This window comes from Esox lucius, chromosome 19, assembly GCF_011004845.1.
Source record: "Esox lucius isolate fEsoLuc1 chromosome 19, fEsoLuc1.pri, whole genome shotgun sequence".
In the NCBI taxonomy this organism is placed as follows: Eukaryota; Metazoa; Chordata; class Actinopteri; order Esociformes; family Esocidae; genus Esox; species Esox lucius.
In genome coordinates, this window is record NC_047587.1 from 14,462,533 (window position 1) to 14,484,914 (window position 22,382).

Genomic DNA, 22,382 nt, shown 5'->3' on the forward strand with positions numbered 1-22,382 from the left:
ATATCGATCAGTCATCGCTGAGCCTCTCCTCCACTCCGCCTGGAAGAGGTGCTGACACTATTAAGTGGGAACCAGAGCGGAACAAATTGGCTGTATCTGGGAGAATATGAAGGAGTGTGGGTCAGATGGAGTAGGACGGAGTTTGGATTGAGTAAGGAGACGTACGAGGAGATGGAGAAGTGACCTTAGATCTTCCCGTTGTAGTTTAGTGAGTGGATGAAAGAAGACACTGATGTTTGTAATGTGTCCTTGCATTTCTTGGCCCAGTTCCACGTTAGGGGATCAATACAGTTGTGTTGAATTAGAGGAGGCTGGACAGACTTTGACCTGTTGTTGAAAGCTCATGGTCCGAGTATAATCACTGTCTGTCATCGTCTCTCTGCTTCTGTCTGTCTCTCTCTATTTCTCTCCTTCTCCCACTGTCTATCAAATCAATTCAATTGGCTTTATTGGCATGAAAGTTGTGATTTTGAACAATGTTGCCAAAGCATTTTACAATGTAATAAGAAAAAGATAAATTAAATAAAATATTAAAATATAATTAGAGATCCATCTATCTCAGTCGGTCTCCGACTCTCGTTTTCTCTCCTTCTCCGTCCGTCTCTCTGTCTAGGGCAACTCTCTATCGGTCTGTGTGTGTTTAGACTGGAGGACTGTGTTAGTGAATCAGACTGTTGGTCAGCTGCCTGGTCAAAGAAAGTCTGTCCTGGGGGTATCGGAGGTATTCCTCTCCATAACTGGGATTCTACAGTCACACCGGCCCCCTAAAGGCAATGAGGAGTACTGCAGGTTTTCAGGCCATGAAAACAGGACATTTTGTTGAAGTGCACAGTTAATATAAATTATAAATGATTCTGGTGATTAATGTGAGACCTGCAGACACTTCCTGGTCTACACTGCCTGTTAGATTAAACTGTAGGAGCTGCCCTGGATACACTGAAGGGAAGGCCATTGGCTCAGGCTTTGAAAATGCCTGTTATGAAACAGTTACTTGTCTTTATATCGGATGGCCCTGGGAATCGAAACCACTATCCTGGCGTAAAGACGCGACAGACTACAGAGAACCACATAATCCACATTTTGCCATTCCTGAATAGCTGTTCCGGCTCCCACTGCCTATATTGATTTTCTGTTCAAGCTTTAACAAGGCTTTTTAGTGCAATGAATAGAAATAATAAATGTGTCTGGGTGAGGATGAGGATATTAACCATTGCACCTCATCCTTGCATGCAGCACAGCGCCTGTAGAAGTCATCTCCATATCATCTTAATGCTTTGTTACTATTTTCAAACTGATCCCAATTGTAACACAGCTCGTCTTATGTTGAGAACGAATGATTGTGCTTTAATTTGATTTATTAAACATCTTTCACCACAAGGTCATTGATCCAACCACTACATTTTTTAATGAAATATAATGAGTAGATTGGTTAAGTCATCAAAACACAACGTAGTGCAATCCTCTCAGTTTAATCATCGCCCAACCAGTTAAAACAATGCAAGACACGTGTTTCAAAATGACCCTTTGATATGCTACAGCATATTTAAACATATTACTCTCCCTATCCAATGAATATCTCCCTTATCCAATGAATATCTCCCTTATCCAATGAATATCTCCCTCATCCAATGAATATCTCCCTCATCCAATGAATATCTCCCTCATCCAATGAATATCTCCCTCATCCAATGAATATCTCCCTCATCCAATGAATATCTCCCTCATCCAATGAATATCTCCCTCATCCAATGAATATCTTCCTCATCCAATGAATATCTTCCTCATCCAATGAATATCTTCCTTATCCTTGTGGAGTGGGGAACATTGTCTTAGACCTTTAGACCATGTTATGAATAATTCAATAGGGTTGAGGAAAGGAGAGTACAAGAGAAGGTATGGGATCAGGAATCAGGGATTTGCCCAAAACCATTCCTAAACCACCTCTGAATGGTGGAACCAAACATCATCACACACAATTTATTTAAGGATGAAGAAGGGGCCTATGTCCTACCATCCACCCCATCTTCAAATATGGCTGCACAAATTAATTCCCCCACATTGTCCAGGCACTTGTACAGCTGCTCGTTGGCCAATGATATTGTCCAAACACTTGTACAGCTGCTCATTGGCCAATGATATTGACCAGGTGCTTGTATAGCTGCTTTTTGGCCAATGATATTTTCCAAGCACTTGTATAGCAGCTTGTTGGCCAATGAAAATTGTCGAGGCTCTTGTACAGCAGCTCGTTGGCCAATGATATTGCATGGAAGCCCTGTTGATGGAAAACCAAGCATTTCATTGCCATAACTCGTTATTGCAAATGACAAATAATCCTTTGAACTTGAGCCTGCTTCATCATCAGAGACGTACTTGTGATGGTTCACTGCAGATCAGTTTGGAGTTTTGAGCCTGTTCGGGTGCTATCTGATTTACTCCTCTGCCTTGCTGTCTATCCTGCTCCATTTTGAAAGACATTGCCAATGTTCACATGGTTATGTGGTTATATGCTTACCAGTTGTAGTTACTACTTTGGGAAATACATTTGCAATTTAATTATGGATGGTTGCCATGAACTGTATTTCATAGTATTGCATTGTGTATTGGCAGTGCAGTTGTCTTCTAAGGCTCAGTTGTTAGAGCGCAGCACTACCAACACCAGTGTTGTGGGTTTGAATCCCACTGAGGTCACCTACCAATCTATGGCCTTATGATGGTGATTCTGGTATTTTTTATCTGAGTATAGTAGTCAAAACTATGTAAAATACTATATATACAGTTTACTAACCAAATGTTTGAGTAATGATCAGTTAAGAACAATAAGATTGACTAACGAGGAGAACAGAAATAGGTGAGGGCTAAACACAGGTGAAAAGAATATAACCAATCAACTGAACTGGGAACAGGAAAGACCAAACAAGGATATGACAAACCCAAAACACACAGAAATCATGACAAGCTGGGATGTTACACTGGGCTTTAAACCAGGGTAAAAAAAAATTTTAAGCTTTTTATTTCAGTTCTCCATCTGGATTTTGGATAGGGTTCACTCCCTATGAATACATTGAATAGAACAAATGATAAAGACTCCATTTTCAGTTAAACCTAGGTAAAATCTAAATTATTAACAACATCAGCAGAAAAAGTTGGCAGAGGATTTTACTCTGGCCTGAAAGACTCTCTCAGTTTCTGTAACAACCAGACTAAATTATTTGACAATTTGAGCAATCTCTGTGTGCTCTAAAAGCTGTGAGTTTCACACTTCTGTTAAATGTAATGCTGTGAGTTTCACACTTTTTCAAAATCCACACTGCACAAAGTATTTGAAGAGTGACAATGTTTTTGTTTTTGGGGCTCTGTATTTTAATAATACATTTTCATTTGGGTTAAATTGCAGACTGTCAGCTTTAATTTAAGTATTGTAATACCTATTTAGAAATTATAACATATTTTGACCCCCCCATTTACAATTACTATATAGTCATTGTATAATTTAAATCCAAAGTGCAGAAATACTGAGTCAAAAGCCTTGTGTCAGACCTACTTTCAGAGTTTAGTGTACACATTCCCGTTTTCTCTCCTTGCCTTCTAAAAACCACCTGGAGAAGATCAGAAGGGAGGAGTGTATATTTGCCATCATATTGTCTGTGTTTTGTAGCAGGCACTGACAGTTATGTTGTCAAATGAATGAACACCAAGTCCCTAGGGTTTGAGTCAAGAGTCTTTTATGCTGGCATTACAAGTTGAGTCAGTGTGTGTTGTACTGGACTCACAAGTCCTTGTTTTTTAATCCTTTATATTGAAGATGCTTGTCCTTAGTGTTCAGAGTTTTTAGTTCTGGTCACATGTCGAGTCAACAGTCTCTTGGTGGCACTCATGGTTGTTGTCCCACATGGTTCTCTCTACATTTGTAAGGATGCATAAATAATGAAGCTACATAACATTAGCTGCTGGAGCTAGTATGCTGAATCATGCAAAAAAAGATCTGATGATGTGTTCCATCTCTCCTCTTCCACATCTCCTCTTCCCTGTCTCCTCTTCCCTGTCTCCTCGTCCCTCTGTCCTCTTCCACATCTCCTCCTCTTCCCTGTCTCCTCTTCCCTCTGTCCTCTTCCACATCTCCTCCTCTTCCACATCTCCTCTTCCCTCTGTCCTCTTCCACATCTCCTCCTCTTCCACATCTCCTCTTCCCTCTGTCCTCTTCCACATCTCCTCCTCTTCCAAATCTCCTCTTCCCTCTGTCCTCTTCCACATCTCTTCCCTCTGTCTTCTTCCACATCTCTTCCCTCTGTCCTCTTCCACATCTCTTCCTCTTCCCTGTCTCCTCTTCCCTCTCCCCTCTTCCACATCTCCTCCTCTTCCACATCTCCTCCCTCTCTCCTCCTCTGTGAAATATGAAATAATTGAGAATGTGTCTGATCTTAGACGTGTGTATGTGTGTTGTCTCTGCGTCCCTGCCCAGCTCATGTATTAGCAGGATCGTCTGATTGTGTGTGTCTGTGAGTGTGTTTGTGTGTGTGTAAGAGACGAGGTACTGTATCCTAAGAACATAAATACACAACGCACACACACCGTCTACTGCTCCTGTCCATGAAGAGACCATTAAGGCATTCCCCAGGGGTCACTTACAGGAGGTCATTTAAGAGGTCACTGACATTGAAGAGAGGGTCAAGTTCCATCCTCAGGATCCCAGCAGAGCCGTCTGGGGTAATCATGACTTTGTATGCAACGTCATGACTCTCGGTCGGGTTGAGGAGGGCGGGGCGAGGGGTAGGGGTGTGGGGGCCGGGCTGTGATAAAGGAAGGTCAGGCAGAGAGATTTTTGGAGGCAGGCCCACGGCTAATGGCCGTGTTGAGGAAGCGTGAGGGAAGCTTGGCTCTAAACAGACACACACTGTTCCACGTCCAAAATGGCACCCTATTCCCTAAATACTGCCTTACCTGGAAGAGATGGCGCCGTGCTGGGAATAGGGTGCCATTTGGCTCAGAGCAGTCATGCTGCGACTGTTTTTCCTAGTGGTGGGGAGGGGGGCAATGGTGTTGGTGGGGTGGAGTCACTTCATTAATGTAGTAGAGAGACTCAGCATCAAGGAGACAATACCAAATCAAGGACCTTCTGTTATCAAAGAGAAGCCCCCTCCCCCCAAAGCACTTCTCCTGATTGAACCTGCACAGGTTACTGTTTTTCAGATCAAGTCTATTATGCAAAAGTGGCCACTTTCTGTGCCAGTGTGTCCCCTGTGATGTTTCTGTTGGTTGTCACAGTGACTGTAGGATGAGATGTGAGCTTGGGGAGCACAGAGTCATGTGGAGCTCACGGCCGTGCTTTTTAAGGAAGGCCTGTTTCAGTAGCAGAAAGTCTCCCATTATGGGGGAAATAGGTAATGTAGGATTTAGTAAAGAGCTCTGTGTGTCTGTCTGTCTCTATATGCGTGTCTGTCCACTAAAATCTGATCCAGGATCTGATATCTCCCAGACAGAGCGTCCACAGCTCCTCAGCCACATTCTTTCCAGATCAGTAGCAACATCTAACTACATAGAGGGGGACAGGGGGATGGAGATGTGTAGAGAGAGGAAATGTGTGTAGAGAGAGGGATGGAGAGATGGCAGTAACTTCCAAATCGTTTAGACTTGATTTATAGCTGATGTCTTTCATCAGACAAAGCATTGTTCTCCTGATGCAGTATATAGTTTCATCACACTGCACTAGTGTATTGAGGCAGCATATAGTTTTATCACACTGCACTAGTGTATTGATGCAGTATATAGTTTTATCACACTGCACTAGTGTATTGATTCAGTATATAGTTTCATCACACTGCACTAGTGTATTGAGGCAGTATATAGTTTTATCACACTGCACTAGTGTATTGATGCAGTATATAGTTTCATCACACTGCACTAGTGTATTGATGCAGTATATAGTTTCATCACACTGCACTAGTGTATTGATGCAGTATATACCGTAGGATCACACTGCACTAGACCTGTTTTACAACTCTATGAATCTTTCATTGGAGATCATTATTCTCTAACAGAATAACAGCTTCCACGGGTTTCATGGGAAGTGCTTCCTCATTGGTTCATGTAGTGCAGCAGAGTAGTTGGTGTTACTGCATATTGACCCCCCCGCCTTTTCTTCATCTGTTTGTGTTTTAATGCCCCCACCCGCGCTCGCTCTTTCTCCTTCTCCCGTTCTCTGGAGCTGGCTATCAGAACACCAGCCGGCTGACCTCTCCCCAGCTCAGAGCCCTGGGGAATTATGGGAAAGACCAGTCTGTCTACGCTGCACTTTCACTCTTACTCTTACACACATTCATGCGCACACACACAAACACAGTGGCATGTTGATTTACTGGCGCTGGTGAAACGGCAACCGTGGACTTGCGATAGGAACCTTGGCCCAGGACTCAGTTTTAAAATTCACTCAGTACATGAGATGAATACTATTAGAAGACGAAATAATTGGCTGTGAATCTGGCAGGGGTTTGGCCCTGCGAGAGGGTGAGAAGAAAAAGAGAGGCGGTAAGAGAGGCCGGGAGAGAAATCAAACATTTTGTTTTGAGCTTCAGATGCGACTTTCCAGCCACCCACCGTCCTCTCCCTCCACCTCTACTTAATCCCTGGTTCCTGTATTAAATGAGTTCCAGGGTCTGGGGAGTTAAGAGAAGGTGAGATAAGAGAATGAAGGATCTCTTGACACCTTCTCTCAGTCATCAGTAATATATGCAAATCTCCAGAGAAAGAAGGTTCTGGGAGGTTTCTCTCTGTGTGTGTGTGTGTGTGTGTGGGGGGGGGGGGTTAATTAACAAGGCTCATTGGTTAGAAGGGGTTATGCTAGCACGCTCTTAGCGAATAGCCAAGAGGAATGATCAATACTTAAAGCATTTCACGAGGATTGAGAGGAGGTATTTAACAAAGGCTTTGAATCAATTACTTGTCCCTAAGGAGAGAATATAAGGAGGGAAGGAATGAAGAAGGAAGGGCAGGAGGGAGCGATAAACCTAAACTTAGTTAAGGTGAAGTATCGCCTGTCCCCTCGCACACAAACCCAACCAGTGTTCACTGTCTTCTGAAAGAGGGCGTGTTGGCTGGTCAGGATCCATTCCCTTGTTATCTGAAGCTGTGTTCCGGGCATTGTGTTTCAGAGCATTATGTTTCATATGTCACACGTGCTAATACGCCAGACAGGGCGGCACACACCCCTCTCCCTTTCAAGGTAATGAGAGGCTAAAGGCCCGCAGGCCATCCTTCCCCATGACATTAACACACTCACCATGACCAGCCCTCTACAGGAAGCACTCCAGCATAATGAAGAACAACTCCTTTCAAAACAAGGGTGTTCTGTTCTCTCCTCCTGTCATGTCCTCTTGTCATGTCGTTCTATTCTCCTGTCATGTCCTCCTCATGTCCTCTTGTCATATCGTTTTGTTCTCCTCATGTTCTCCTCTCATGTCCTCCTCTCATGTCCTCCCTTCGTGTCCTCCCTTCGTGTCTTCCCTTTGTGTCCTCCTCTTATGTCCTCCTCTCATGTACTCTTGTCATATCGTTTTGTCGTCCTCTCATGTTCTCCTCTCATGTCCTCCTGTCATGTCCTCCCTTCATGTCCTCCTGTCATGTTCTCCTCTCATGTCCTCCTGTCATGTCCTCCCTTCATGTCCTGTCATGTCCTCCCTTCATGTCCTCCTGTCATGTCCTCCCTTCATGTCCTGTCATGTCCTCCCTTCATGTCCTCCTGTCATGTTCTCCTCTCATGTCCTCCTGTCATGTCCTCCCTTCATGTCCTGTCATGTCCTCCCTTCATGTCCTCCTGTCATGTCCTCCCTTCATGTCCTCCTGTCATGTTCTCCTCTCATGTCCTCCTGTCATGTCCTCCCTTCATGTCCTGTCATGTTCTCCTCTCATGTCCTCCTGTCATGTCCTCCCTTCATGTCCTCCTGTCATGTTCTTCTCTCAGGTCCTCCTGTCATGTCCTCCCTTCATGTCCTCCTGTCATGTTCTTCTCTCAGGTCCTCCTGTCATGTCCTCCCTTCATGTCCTCCTGTCATGTTCTTCTCTCAGGTCCTCCTGTCATGTCCTCCCTTCATGTCCTCCTGTCATGTTCTTCTCTCAGGTCCTCCTGTCATGTCCTCCCTTCATGTCCTCCTGTCATGTTCTCCTCTCATGTCCTCCTGTCATGTCCTCCCTTCATGTCCTCCTGTCATGTTCTTCTCTCAGGTCCTCCTGTCATGTCCTCCCTTCATGTCCTCCTGTCATGTTCTTCTCTCAGGTCCTCCTGTCATGTCCTCCCTTCATGTCCTCCTGTCATGTTCTTCTCTCAGGTCCTCCTGTCATGTCCTCCCTTCATGTCCTCCTGTCATGTTCTTCTCTCAGGTCCTCCTGTCATGTCCTCCCTTCATGTCCTCCTGTCATGTTCTTCTCTCAGGTCCTCCTGTCATGTCCTCCCTTCATGTCCTCCTGTCATGTTCTTCTCTCAGGTCCTCCTGTCATGTCCTCCCTTCATGTCCTCCTGTCATGTTCTTCTCTCAGGTCCTCCTGTCATGTCCTCCCTTCATGTCCTCCTGTCATGTTCTTCTCTCAGGTCCTCCTGTCATGTCCTTGCACCTGCACTCCCGTTCTGTCCTTGTGTGTGAGATTGTCTACTATATGCACGTGTGTATGTGTGTTTAAAGCAAACAAAACCACCACGGCGTGAATGTCGTTTTCCGATATAATCAGTGTAATTAGCATGGATCACGTTGCTAATGACAAATAATGGCGCCTAACTGTATGTGTGTGATTTACGTTGTCCCAAACAGAAAATAACCCACCGTGGCGTGAATGTCATTTTCCCAACACAATGTCTATAGTCAACATTCATTTGAGTTACTAATAGAAAATGGTTATTGTGTGTGTGTGGGAATTGATGTTAACACACTTGGTCCTGGCAATCGGAAAAATCCTCAAAGACCCATAACAGTCTTTAAAACAAGTTGAATTTTTATTGTTTGTATGTAAAAGCGTTGTTTATCATTACTGTACAGTTAATGCTGTGGAGAAGTAAAGTAGCAATTCCTGTAATATTGTGTGGTGTAGAAACATTCAACCTCTCACTCTAGACCTTTTGTGAGGTCTTAAACCTCCAGCCTGGTCTAAACCTCCACCGTTTCACGTTCTGTGGCAGCCATGTTAACTCCCCAGTAACGTTAAACAGGGAGCATGTAAACAATGCCACATAACTGCCTGTTAGAACATTATTGCAAACATGACATGTTTTGGGACCGCCAGTATATATCAGGACCTCCAGTATATATCAGGGCCTCCAGTATATATCAGGGCCTCCAGTATATATCAGGACCTCCAGTATATATCAGGACCTCCAGTATATATCGGTACCTCTTTTTTAGGTTGTCTTGGTAGAACAAACTCTGTTTGAATGACGATTACCACCAACTGTGTGCATGTGTTCCCTATCCAGGGGCTGGGCGAGGCTTCGGCGAGGGGGACAGCCATAGATGGAGACTGTCTCAGCTGTGTCAAATACCTGATGTTTGTCTTCAACTTCCTCATCTTTGTAAGTAGACTATTTATTAATGTATTTATTCAGTCGAGTTCCTCGCAGCAGTGGTTGCTCTCTGGGGTTCGCCATAAGCCTCTACTTTAATGTTCTTGTGTTCCTTATCTTGTTAGCAGTCCAAGGTCAGGATTTGAAAGAAATCTGTGTTAGCTTGGCTTCCTGGCACTGTTTCAAAACCCAATCGTTGCAGGCACACATTTGTGATCCAACTCAAAGTCCTTGTACTGATATTAGCATTTTTCATCCATCATGTACCATTAATCCAAATGTTCCTGGAATTGATTGTGAAGCTCGTTAGCATTTGGAAACAGCACCGGGGAAACAAAACAAAACCATGGATTTCTTTCAAACATTATCCAGACTGCTAACGGCAACCAATAAAAACAGTGTGCAACACCATGTTCCTTACAAACCTTCATCAGTAGAAGCCTCGCCCACTGACAGCAGATAGTGGTTTACTGAAAGACGGATGGAGGAGGGGGATAAGAGATGGAAAGGGGGGGATTATTTTGAGAGATGAAGAAGGGAAATACAGTTCACAGCTGACATACCTACCATACATGCAGCCTGCTGCTGAAACATCAAGGACATAGAACTAGAACATAACCAGTCTATTACCCCTCATTCACATTATAGAACATAACCAGTCTGTTACCCCTCATTCACATTATAGAACATAACCAGTCTGTTACCCCTCATTCACATTATAGAACATAACCAGTCTATTACCCCTCATTCACATTATAGAACATAACCAGTCTGTTACCCCTCATTCACATTATAGAACATAACCAGTCTGTTACCCCTCATTCACATTATAGAACATAACCAGTCTATTACCCCTCATTCACATTATAGAACATAACCAGTCTGTTACCCCTCATTCACATTATAGGACATAACCAGTCTGTTACCCCTCATTCACATTATAGGACATAACCAGTCTGTTACCCCTCATTCACATTATAGGACATAACCAGTCTGTTACCTCTCATTCACATTATAGAACATAACCAGTATATTACCCCTCATTCACATTATAGAACATAACCAGTCTGTTACCCCTCATTCACATTATAGGACATAACCAGTCTATTACCCCTCATTCACATTATAGAACGTATTAACCAGTCTGTTACCCCTCATTCACATTATAGAACATAACCAGTCTGTTACCCCTCATTCACATTATAGGACATAACCAGTCTATTACCCCTCATTCACATTATAGGACATAACCAGTCTGTTACCCCTCATTCACATTATAGAACGTATTAACCAGTCTATCACCCCTCATTCACATTATAGGACATAACCAGTCTATTACCCCTCATTCACATTATAGAACATAACCAGTCTGTTACCCCTCATTCACATTATAGAACATAACCAGTCTATTACCCCTCATTCACATTATAGGACATAACCAGTCTATTACCCCTCATTCACATTATAGGACATAACCAGTCTATTACCCCTCATTCACATTATAGAACGTATTAACCAGTCTATTACCCCTCATTCACATTATAGGACATAACCAGTCTATTACCCCTCATTCACATTATAGGACATAACCAGTCTATTACCCATCCTTCACCTTACAGAACATATTAACCAGTCTATTACCCATCCTTCACCTTACACTCTATAAAACATAGTAATATTCTTAGCTTATCCCCATTCTCCTCTCTGCTTTTCATGTGTATTTTCCTTCATCCTCTTTAGTATATAATGGTTTCAGTTTCAGCTGGTGTGGTCGTGTGTGTGTGTGTGTGTGTGTGTGTGGACAGAGTATGGACAGTGCGTATAAGTAAAATTTCAACAATATATATCACAATGTAGCTGAGCTACCTGCATTCTATCAGTCTATATCCTTGATTTCATTTGAAATGACAGATTAACAGGTGTGCAGTTAAGGATTAACTGGTCAGAAGTAGATAGGAAAAGGGCAAGTGCCACCTAGTCCCATGACTGATGCCATTATATCATAATGCTCTTTACCTTCCTGCTCTACTCCCACCTCCCCCTTCTCCCCACTGTCCCTCCCCTTCTCTCTCCAGGCTGTTGAGTGTCCTATCTCACCAGCTCTCTCTAACCTTCCTTTCTCTTCAGTTCATTGTAATTCATTATGTCATTGTAATTCATTAAGGAGCTAAACTCCCTCCATCTCCAATGTACCCCCCCCCCACCACCAACGCCCCTCTTTCCCTCCAGTTAGGGGGCTCCTTCCTGCTGGGTGTGGGTGTGTGGGTGCTGGTGGACCCCACAGGCTTCCGGGAGATCGTAGCGGCCAACCCCCTGCTCTTCACCGGGGTCTACATCATCCTGGTCATGGGGGGGATGCTGTTCTTGCTGGGCTTCCTGGGCTGCTGTGGAGCCATCCGCGAGAACAAGTGTCTCCTGCTCTTTGTAAGTTGCCTGCATTATAAACAGTGCTATAAGGTGTCCTAAAGACTGTTATGAGGTGTTATGAACATTCCCGGCCTGCTGTGGAGCCATCCGCGAGAACAAGTGTCTCCTGCTCTTTGTAAGTTGCCTGCATTATAAACAGTGCTATAAGGTGTCCTAAAGACTGTTATGAGGTGTTATGAACATTCCCGGCCTGCTGTGGAGCCATCCGCGAGAACAAGTGTCTCCTGCTCTTTGTAAGTTGCCTGCATTATAAACAGTGCTATAAGGTGTCCTAAAGACTGTTACGAGGTGTTATGAACATTCCCGGCCTGCTGTGGAGCCATCCGCGAGAACAAGTGTCTCCTGCTTTTTGTAAGACGCCTGCATTATAAACAGTGCTATAAGGTGTCCTGAAGACCGCTGCTATTCATGCGTTGTGGTGGTGTGGTGGAAAGTCATTGGTGACATTCAGTAAGGTGTGTAGTCTTGTCCAAGGCATATCCTTAATGTTGCATAATAAGGTAGATTGGTGAAGGACTGCGCCCCCTGGAGGAGGCTAGTCTGACCCCGGGACTACCCCGGGTAGCAGAACATTTTGAACAGCTACTGAACTTGTGTGTGTGTGTGTGTGTGTGTCTGTCTGTCAGCTGTGTCTGTACTGTTGGTTTGCATGGTTTTTGATTAGTCATGCTGGACTGAAATGGAACGGAAACAGGCCCTAATCTTAGAGGATACAGCAGTTCTCCATTTTTCCTCCATGCAGCCGCCCTTATGCATAGTTAATGTTGAGTGGTGTAGCACGGACAGCCTGAGACTGATGGTGACTCACAATAACTATTAACCTCCCTCTCTCTCTTTTCCTCTCCTGTCTCTTTCATCCACCTCTTTTGCTCTAAAAAATAACTATTCAGAATGACAAAAGAGTTGAAAAGAAAAGCTTTAAGTTAAGAAAAGAAGGGTTTGATTCTGGCTTTACTGGCAGAGGGATACAGTGAGCGTCAGGTTGCTTCCATCCTGAACATTTCAAAGACAATGGTTCATAAAAACAAGATCAAGCACCAGATATTGGGGACAACAAAGCAGAGGGCGAAAACGACTGTCCACTGACTGAGATGACCGTCAACAACCATAGGATGACACCAAGTGACCTACAAAAAGAATGGCAAACAGCAGCTGGGGTGAAGTGCATGGCGAGGACGGTTCGAAACAGGCTTCTAGGGGCAGGGCTGAAGTAATGCAAATCTAGAAAAAAGCCATTCATCAATGAGAAGCAAAGAGCCAGGCTGAAATTTGCAAAAGACCATAAGGATTGGACCATAGAGGAATGGAGTAAGGTCATCTTCTCTGACAATTCACATTTTCAGCTTTGCCCAACACCTGGTCTTCTAATGGTTAGACGGAGACCTGGAGAGGCCTACAAGCCACAGAGTCTTGTACCCACTGTGGAATTTGGTGGAGGAACATGATGATCTGGGGATGCTTCAGCAAGTCTGGAATCAGGCAGATTTGTTTTTGTGAAGGACACATGAATCAAGCCAAGTACAAGGTTATCCTGGAAGAACACCTGCTTCCTTCTGCTCTCATTTTACTCAAATACATACCTATGAATAGTAAAACCAGAGAAACTGATACATTTGCAGTGGTCTCTTAATTTTTCCAGAGCTGTATATACACACATACAGTCATATAGAAAAGTTAAAAAAGTAAGTATATCCCCTAGAATTTTTCTTTTTCTTTTTACATATTTGGACATTTTTATATGTAATCTTTAATTCAACACTATATACAGATAAAGCTAACCTAATTTAACAAATTACACTGAAAAATAATACATTGCAATCATTTGTTCATCAAAAAATTTAAAGAAATCCAATTTCATAGTGCCAAATAAAAGTGCACGCCTACAAAAGTGCACGCCCCCTTTTTGCTGAAATAACCTAATGTTGTCGTTTCTTGTGATTCTCTATTAGTCTCTTACACCGACTGGGAGGAATTTCTGCCAACTCTTTTACAGTACTGCTTCAGTTGTGTCATGTTCAAGGGCTTTCCTGCATGCATGTCCCACTTCATGTTCACCCACTGCATTTTAATAGGAATCTGGGCTTTGACTCATAATCCTCCAATTCTTATTTTTTGAGCCCTTCATATCTTTGCTTGGGTGTTTTGGGTCAATGTCCTATTGCAGGATGCATGTTTAGTTCAGCTTCTGCTTTTTAACTGATGTCCTTACATTCTACAAAATGATTATCTGGAACAATATAGAATTCATGGTTGACTCAATGATTGTAAGTTGGCCAGTCACTGAGGCCCTCCTTTGCAGCTATAAAAGCCACCACTCTTCTGGGAAGGCTTTCCAAAAGCCTCCTTTTCTGAGGTCAGGCTCTAATGTTGGACGAGAAGGCCTGTCTCACACTCGCCGTTCTAATCCATACCAAAGGTGTTCGATGGGATTGAGTTCAGGGCTTGGTGAAGGACACTTGGGTTCCTCCACACCAACCTTGTTGACCCATGTTTTTATGGAACCCACTTTGTGCACAGGGCATGCTGGAACGGGAAAGGGCCTTCCCCAAACTGATACCACAAAGTTGGAAGCAACCAATTGTCTTAAATGTCTTTGAATCCTGTAGCATTAAAATGACCCTTCCCTGGAACTAAGGGGCCTTGCCCAAATCCTGAAACACAGCCCCAGATCATTATCAATCAATCAATTTTCATGTGCTATGTGCTTCAGCACTTGGTGTCCCCGCTCTGAGTTTGTGTGGTCTACCACTCCGTGGCTGGACTGTTGTTGCTCCTCGATGCTTCCTAGACACAATTATAACACTTGACATTTGACCGGGGCAGATCTAGAAGAGCCGACATTTCACAAACTAACTTGTGGCAATGGTGGCATTCTGTGACAGTGCCACGTTCAAAGTCACTGAGCTCTTCAATATGACCCATTGTACTGCCATTGTTTGTCAATGGAGATTTCATGGCTTTCATGGATTTTTATGCATCTGTGAGCAATGGGTGTGGTTGAAACACCTGAACTGAATCATTACTGAGTCCACATACTTTTGGCCATATCTTCTTCCATATCTTCCTTCCTGACCTCCCATGTAGGCCAGGTTTGGCTCTTTCTGACAGTTGACTCTAGAACTTCCACATTGATTGTGGCTAGAGAGGCCCGTATATCCCTTTGTGTTACTCTGTGGTTCATACTCTGTGGTTCATTTCCATTTGTAGATGATCCATCGGACAGTAGAATGACGTACTCGTGACGCCTCCCAGACTCATGGGCATCAATGGTCTATCTGCCATATATATCCCATATATCCCAAATTTGCTTCCACCTAGTGGACGCAAGCTGAATTACAACAACAGCGCATTGCTTTCCCTTCTGGTCGACAAACTTACTGGCATGACTATTTTAAACATTTGAAAAAGTGATTAAGACGGCACAATGGTTCCCTACACAGTTCTTCTTAGCTAACATAAAAAGAAATTGAACGAACTGTGTAGAATTTTAGCAACCAGGAAATGGCAAAATAATTTCACTTGTGGTGTCTCATTGCAGTACCTGCCATTGCTTGTTTGAGGAGAAATTATTGTCTCTTAGTGAAGCTAATCGAAGGGAGGGAGTGTCAACAGCAGAGGTTGGGCGTCTTCTGTTGACCAATAGAAATTCAGCATATTAGGATATGATTTTGTACTGTATACACACACAACATCTGGTGAGTAAAGGTTGTGAAACACTTCTTATATTACAATGCATACATACTATATCATGCTCATTTAAACAGAAGTTCCAGATAAAATGGTTTCTAATTGTTAAAGGCACTATATTTATATAGTGTTGTAACAAGGAATTAAGAAAATAAAGAGATTAATAATGGTTCTGTTAACAATGTGGTTTGTGCTCCACTCATTGCCCTTTGCTCATGTCAGCGGGTCACAAATCAGCATTCCATTTAACGAATAGGGAGTTTCTCAATGTTTGTATTATGTGAAATTCTTTGTGAATCAGTATGATCTGAGGCCAGGTTTCCCAGACCTCCCCTCAGCCCTCCCCAAACTTTTTGTCATAACCATTAAATTTGCCAACCTGATTGAATCTGTCATGTTTTCATCAAGCATTTAACCTATGTAAGTGAGAATAGTAGTTTAAGGTTAAAAACTAAAATGGTGAATGTCCAAGGACTGAGGAGAGGTTTGGCTAGACCCTGATTGAAACATCTAACTCCTTCTCTCGGCCTCTTCTGTCCATCTCTTTCATCCATCTCTCCCTCTTTCATCCATCTCTATCTCTCCCATCCATCTTTAACTCTCCCATCCATCTTTAACTCTCCCATCCATCTCTAACTCTCCCATCCATCTCTAACTCTCCCATCCATCTCTAACTCTCCCATCCATCTTTAACTCTCCCATCCATCTCTAACTCTCCCATCCATCTCTAACTCTCCCATCCATCTCTAACTCTCCCATCCATCTCTAACTCTCCCATCCATCTCTAACACTCCCATCCATCTCTAACACTCCCATCCATCTCTAACTTTCCCATCCATCTCTAACTCTCCCATCCATCTCTAACACTCCCATCCATCTCTAACACTCCCATCCATCTCTAACACTCCCATCCATCTTTAACTCTCCCATCCATCTCTAACACTCCCATCCATCTTTAACACTCCCATCCATCTCTAACACTCCCATCCATCTCTAACACTCCCATCCATCTCTAACTCTCCCATCCATCTTTAACTCTCCCATCCATCTCTAACTCTCCCATCCATCTCTAACTCTCCCATCCATCTCTCCCTGTCCCATCATCTCTCCCTCTCTCATCATCTCTCCCTTTCCAATCCATCTCTCTGTCTTCTTTCCTCCCTCAGTTCTTCATGCTCATCCTGGTCATCTTCCTGGCGGAGCTGGCAGCGGCCATCCTGGCGTTCATCTTCAGGGAGCATGTAAGTGGCCCCACTCTTTAAACCCATTCAAAGTTACAAACACATTATTATAACTAGAAGAGGGCCAATGCTCTGAAACCACAAGGGTATTTCTTATGGACTCACTAGGAGTGTTGACCTAATTGGGAATGTCTGTTCTGGTGATTGTATTTCTGTGCTCCCAAGCCATTTTGACCGTGTGCAGTGTTAAAACGCAGCTGTTCTCCATGTTCCCGTCTAGTTGACCAGAGAGTACTTCACCAAGGAGCTGAAGAAACACTACCAGGGCTACAACAACACTGATGTATTCACTGGGACGTGGAACGCCATTATGAACACCGTAAGGCTAATATACCACAGGGGTTAGGGGTCATTTCTGTCTCAGGAAGTAAAGTGATTAGATGTAGCTGAGTACGTTTGTCAGTAAGTGTATGATACCTGTAAAGGGTTTGACCCCTGACCCTCTGTGTCTCCCCAGTTTGACTGCTGCGGCGTGAACAGCCCTGAGGACTTTGAGGACAGCCTGTTCAGACTGATCAATCACAACGAGTTGGTGCCGGCGACCTGCTGCCGGAGGAGTAGCCAGCCAGGGGACTCGGCACTGGTCAGCCAAGATGACTGTCTGAGGGGCAACATGCTTTTCCGGAACAATAAGGTAGGTTGCTTGTCCTGGTACATCTATATATCTATAAAAAGATGTACGCAAAAAGTGTTTGTGTGTGTGTGTATTTGTTTTTCTATGCTTGTATATATTTGTTTTGGTTTATATTTGTGGTTTAGTGTTAAGAGTGAATAGGGGTTAATGGTATGAATTTTGTGCTTAAGTTGGGATGTGGTTAAGGTTAGGATCTAGGGTTAGTAGAAAATGATATTAATGTGGACAGTTGTTTTGGTCTTGAAAAACAAAAACGTGTGTGTGTGTGTGTGTGTGAAAGAAAGATTTTATATTTATAGTGGGTGAGAGTGGGTGAGAGAAATTCTATATTTATGTGTGTGCGTGTATGTGTGAGACTGCGTGCCTTCCCATCTTAATAAGTGCCTTCAGAGTGAAACGTAATTACAGTGAAAGCAGATAGGAAGGACAGGCACCTGTTTCTGTCCAAGCCTGTGGAACAATGCAGTATCTCCGGGAGGTGTCTGTCTCTCCCGTTCACACAAAGAGGCTCATTAAAACCAACGAGGCCAGTGTCCTTGTTCCTGTCTCTACCTGTCTGTCTGTCTGTCTCTAAGCCCATTCACGTCTACAGTCTTTTATACACTGAGACATTCAGTTAGGGCTGTGTAGCCATTTTTGCTGTACACACACACACACAGCATTACACAATCAGGCCGCACACAAACCACATTCCGAATGGAACGCTTTTTTCTCATATGATTCACATCCAACTGTGTCTCCGACTTTCCTCGGGTGGATGTTGGCCTGACTACATCCTGTCTGTCCATGTTCAGGGTTGCTACTCGGCCGTGGTGGATTACTTCGAGCTGTACATCTACGTGGCGGGGGCTCTGGCCATCGTGGTGCTCACCATAGAGGTACTGTCATTCAGTAACAGGGTGTCACTTTTTGGGGGGAGTAGCAGCCATGTCCGCTTAAATAAATGTCCCTCAGTTAGTTGATGCGTAATGTAAGGGTTAGGAGAGATGAGAAGCCACCCCACCCACACACACACACACACACAACGCTATACGCTTCTGCCATGGATTGTTTCTGCCCCCCATGAACCAGACAAACCCTGTTTCGTCCTCAGATTAACTGACTGAGACATGGCTTACCTTATTTCAAACAGGTTCTGGTTACTTCAACTGTTCTAGTAGTATAGCACCGCCTGGTGGAGAGATCAGGTGTTGCAGGACTGTTTGACCACGTCAGTGTTTACCTCCACCTCCCCTAGGAAACACAGCTGATTAGGCAATCAACATTTGTTGATTACTGGGTGTATTAGTATGTTTTGCCTCATTGTAGCCTCCACACACCCCCTGACAAGATTCTGAAAGTCACCTTTAGCTTTGACTTGGTCGCTATTCGCGCTGTACAGATATCTCAATAGCCAGGACAGTTGACCATGTTAGTTGTACAGAAGTGCCCTTGTCTTGTCCTCGATCCTGACAGCTGTCCTATCTCTCCTCTTCTGTGTTATTCTCTCCAGCTGTTCGCCATGGTCTTTGCCATGTGTCTCTTCAGGGGCATCCAGTAGGCCTGTTGGCCGCAACGCACGAATGGGAGGAATTTTCTGGAGCTAGAAAAGGGAAATTAGGAGACATGAAAGAAAAATTATCACATGTTAAATTTGTTGTTCTCTTTTATATCTGCAAAACAAATTGGTGGTAAACAAACATCAAGTTGTACTTCTCAGCTGGACCTCTGAGGTACTGGGTGACAAAAACAAAGAAAAAAACACAAGAAAACAAAAATAAGAGTGATTTGTGTGTAAAGTTAAACAGGTGTTTAGCGGACCAGGTCTCACAGACCAGGTGTATAGTAGCGGAACCAGGAGGGGCAAAGTGGACCGGGTTGAAACCAGGCATGGTGAAGAAGAGGTCCTGGTTGAAGCCTGCCTTACAGCAGAATTAGCCTGAGTCCCATGTCTGTTTGTGCAGTCTTGCTTGCTAAATGGGACTCAGGCTAGCGCAGAAGGCACTGCACTGACTTTTGGATGAAGAATATTTATACTTACTGAGTAAAATGTTGGCATAACTGTAATATAGAAATGTGTGTTTTATGTACACTTTGGCTGTTTCCTTCAACCCTACCCCTCCCTCTGAAACTCCCCTCCCTCCCTCTGAAACTCCCATCCCTCCCCCCACCCTTTAATTCTGCCCACCCTCCCTCCTTTCCTTCACTTCTTTCCTATACTATTGTTAAAGACAATACAAACCTGTAATGCTGTACAAAGCCCCACCTGTCTCTGTGTGTGTGCGTGTGTGTGTGTGCGCGTGCAGGCTTGTCTTGTATAAACGAGTGCATGTGCCCCCTGTTTTGACCGTCCCTGAGCACGAGAGCCAACTTCTGATCTTTTTTTTTATATTTGTATTGTGATGTTCATTGCAATAGTGGTTACATGTGGTTTAAGTGAACATAAATGTATGTGTATGCATTTGTATTAGATTCTTGAAAAGATAATGACATTAAAATGACATTCTGAAGTATTGTCAGTGTAATTATTTTATCATTCATTTGACAAGCAGCCTTTTTACAGTAAAGTACCTAGTGAAAAATACTGTATATGTCTCCACCCTGAGTTAGGCATGTGTAGATCACAAATCTGATTTTACAGGCACATAGTTAACTCTTGTCCATTCCTCTCTTTGAATTGGTAGAAAGCCTACAGTCTGTATTCACTAGGAAGTCAAATGCTATGCTAGTTATTGATATACAATAACAGCCACACATTTTGACAAGGGTGATATTCTCAAAGGTGTCAGGAGGTTTCATGCGTTCCACAGTGCGAAAAGGGCCAAAGGTAACATATATTTATTTTGGCTCTTGGAAGTGTCCAGAAGCATGTTGGCTGCTAAAGTGTATGCCTCCAACCTTATTGGAAAGTGCTTTATCATACATGAAGACTATTACCCCAAAAGTACTGCCCTATTAACTAAGACATTATTTAGGAACAAGAAGTGGGCAAATACTGTAGCTCCAGATTTAAATCAAATGTACATGCTTTTCATCTCAAATTTCCTCTGAGGGATTAATACAGTTCTTATTTATACAGTCTATGATACAGTTAAATGAATCAATTAATTTGCTGAAGATGAGATTTGAAGCAAAACTCCCTCAAAACAAACAGCAGACAGACATAGCATCGTCAGAGAAGATATCCAGTGTCTGGTGGGGTCAGTGGCTGGAAGATTTGAGGCAGCCAAATAAAATGACATCCTCCAGTTTCAGTTTAAATACCAATCTTTTAGACAAACAAAACACGTGAAATAATGTCATGTTAATGTAGCTAGGGAGGCCAGTGATGACAACCTGGTCTCATTGCAATATATAGACTATTTTACGTAAATATATGGCACCCGGTTTTGTATGATATGTTACTGTAGATTACATCACAATGCACTACCGAAACGTATAATGCATAATGAATGGGCTAAAACGTAACATATGTAACAAATGCTATTAAAATGTATCATATGTTACGAAAGCTATACGACATATATGTTCCGAACAGTACAAAAATTTATGATACAAACGCTACTAAAACGTATCACACATTACGAATTTGTACAAAACATCCAAGCCATGTTTCGAATCGGCTATGTTCAGCTCCGCAGATGAGCGTTGCATTATCTGGATTATTACTCTAACGTTACTTTATCTACTTTATCTGAATGTACTGGAGTTCCTGGCCATCAACAAAGTTGTAAAAAGCATTTCCCCCCCCAGTTAGTGCCAGTAATTAAACTAAGTCGTCCATCTTTTTTCAAACTTCGTAAGTACACATGAAACAACAAAAAAATCTGGCAATACCAGGAGAACTATGACTTTTAACAACTTTGTAAGGAACGCCTGCTTGGTAAGTAGAATGTATAGAGATTATACACGCATTGCCTTTGTTTTCGAGAAACGTGATTTTGCCATGCTTTTATGAGATTTTAAATAATCAACTTTTGTTCATTGGAAATGGGCAGAACTGACTGAGCAAGGTCAATCAAAGGTGTGAGTTGTTTACAGAAGTGTAAAATATTCTGCATGGTTTGAAAGACCTGCTTACCTGCGGATCGCTAGAAATGCCGATGCCCTGTAAAAATGTAGTTAACTCCAGTCAATGCTTTGTTTAAAGCCAAGAGGTAAACCGTTTGGAGCAGTTGTAAATTCATTATATAATAATTATTAAATTAATTATTATTGTGCTAAATTTGGCCCCAAACAGTAGTTTCATAACATGTAAATAGACTAGTTGATTAATTGTACTCTAGGAAATTAATATATATTTAGATTCGATGGTCAGTGACTATGTTCATTTTGTTTACTTGACACTTTCTACATTTGCAATTCTGAATTCATCGTCATTCTGTCATCGACCTGTTGTCAATGCCATTTGCAATTCATCTGCATTGCATTTGATTACCACAAGATGGCAGCAGCTTATTTCTACATCCTGTACTCTAAATTCTGACTCAACGCTTTGATCTCTGGTTGCTTTTTAAACCCTGATGAATGTAACCCTAGGTGTTTGGTAATTTACTACCTGGGAAGACCATGCTGTCATGGTTACAAAAAGCCTATATTCTGTTTTTATATTCTATTTTTTTTTTGGAAAAGCTTAATATCATATTGATTATACGTACATGGTAGTTTGCTTATGTTTTGATTGGCTCAAATAAGTAGAAGCACTTTAGAGCTATGTCTGGTTGTATCTGAAATCATTAGACTTTCTGTGTAGGCATTTCCATGGTAACAAAATATACCTGAGACTTTTCCCTTTTAAATTGTCAAAATAAAACCTGTTGTTTTCAAAGTTTGTTAGCCGAACAATAGTAGCAAACCTTAGTCCTTTTTCCAA

At 42.8% G+C, this 22,382-nt stretch overlaps 1 protein-coding gene across 3 annotated transcripts in view; it reads left to right on the top strand.

Annotated features, from left to right (window-relative positions):
- Positions 1 to 20,019, top strand: part of tspan18b (tetraspanin 18b) — a 60,090-nt gene extending 40,071 nt beyond the window's left edge. For all 3 annotated transcript variants that reach the window (XM_034288478.1, XM_034288479.1, XM_034288480.1), the window contains exons 3-9: positions 9,455 to 9,550; positions 11,771 to 11,965; positions 16,822 to 16,896; positions 17,117 to 17,215; positions 17,354 to 17,530; positions 18,325 to 18,408; positions 19,023 to 20,019. In XM_034288478.1, coding sequence (XP_034144369.1) covers positions 9,455 to 9,550; positions 11,771 to 11,965; positions 16,822 to 16,896; positions 17,117 to 17,215; positions 17,354 to 17,530; positions 18,325 to 18,408; positions 19,023 to 19,070 — 774 coding nt within the window. In that variant the 3' untranslated portion in view covers positions 19,071 to 20,019. The remainder of the gene's footprint in view (positions 1 to 9,454; positions 9,551 to 11,770; positions 11,966 to 16,821; positions 16,897 to 17,116; positions 17,216 to 17,353; positions 17,531 to 18,324; positions 18,409 to 19,022) is intronic.
- The last annotated feature ends 2,363 nt before the right edge of the window (positions 20,020 to 22,382 follow it).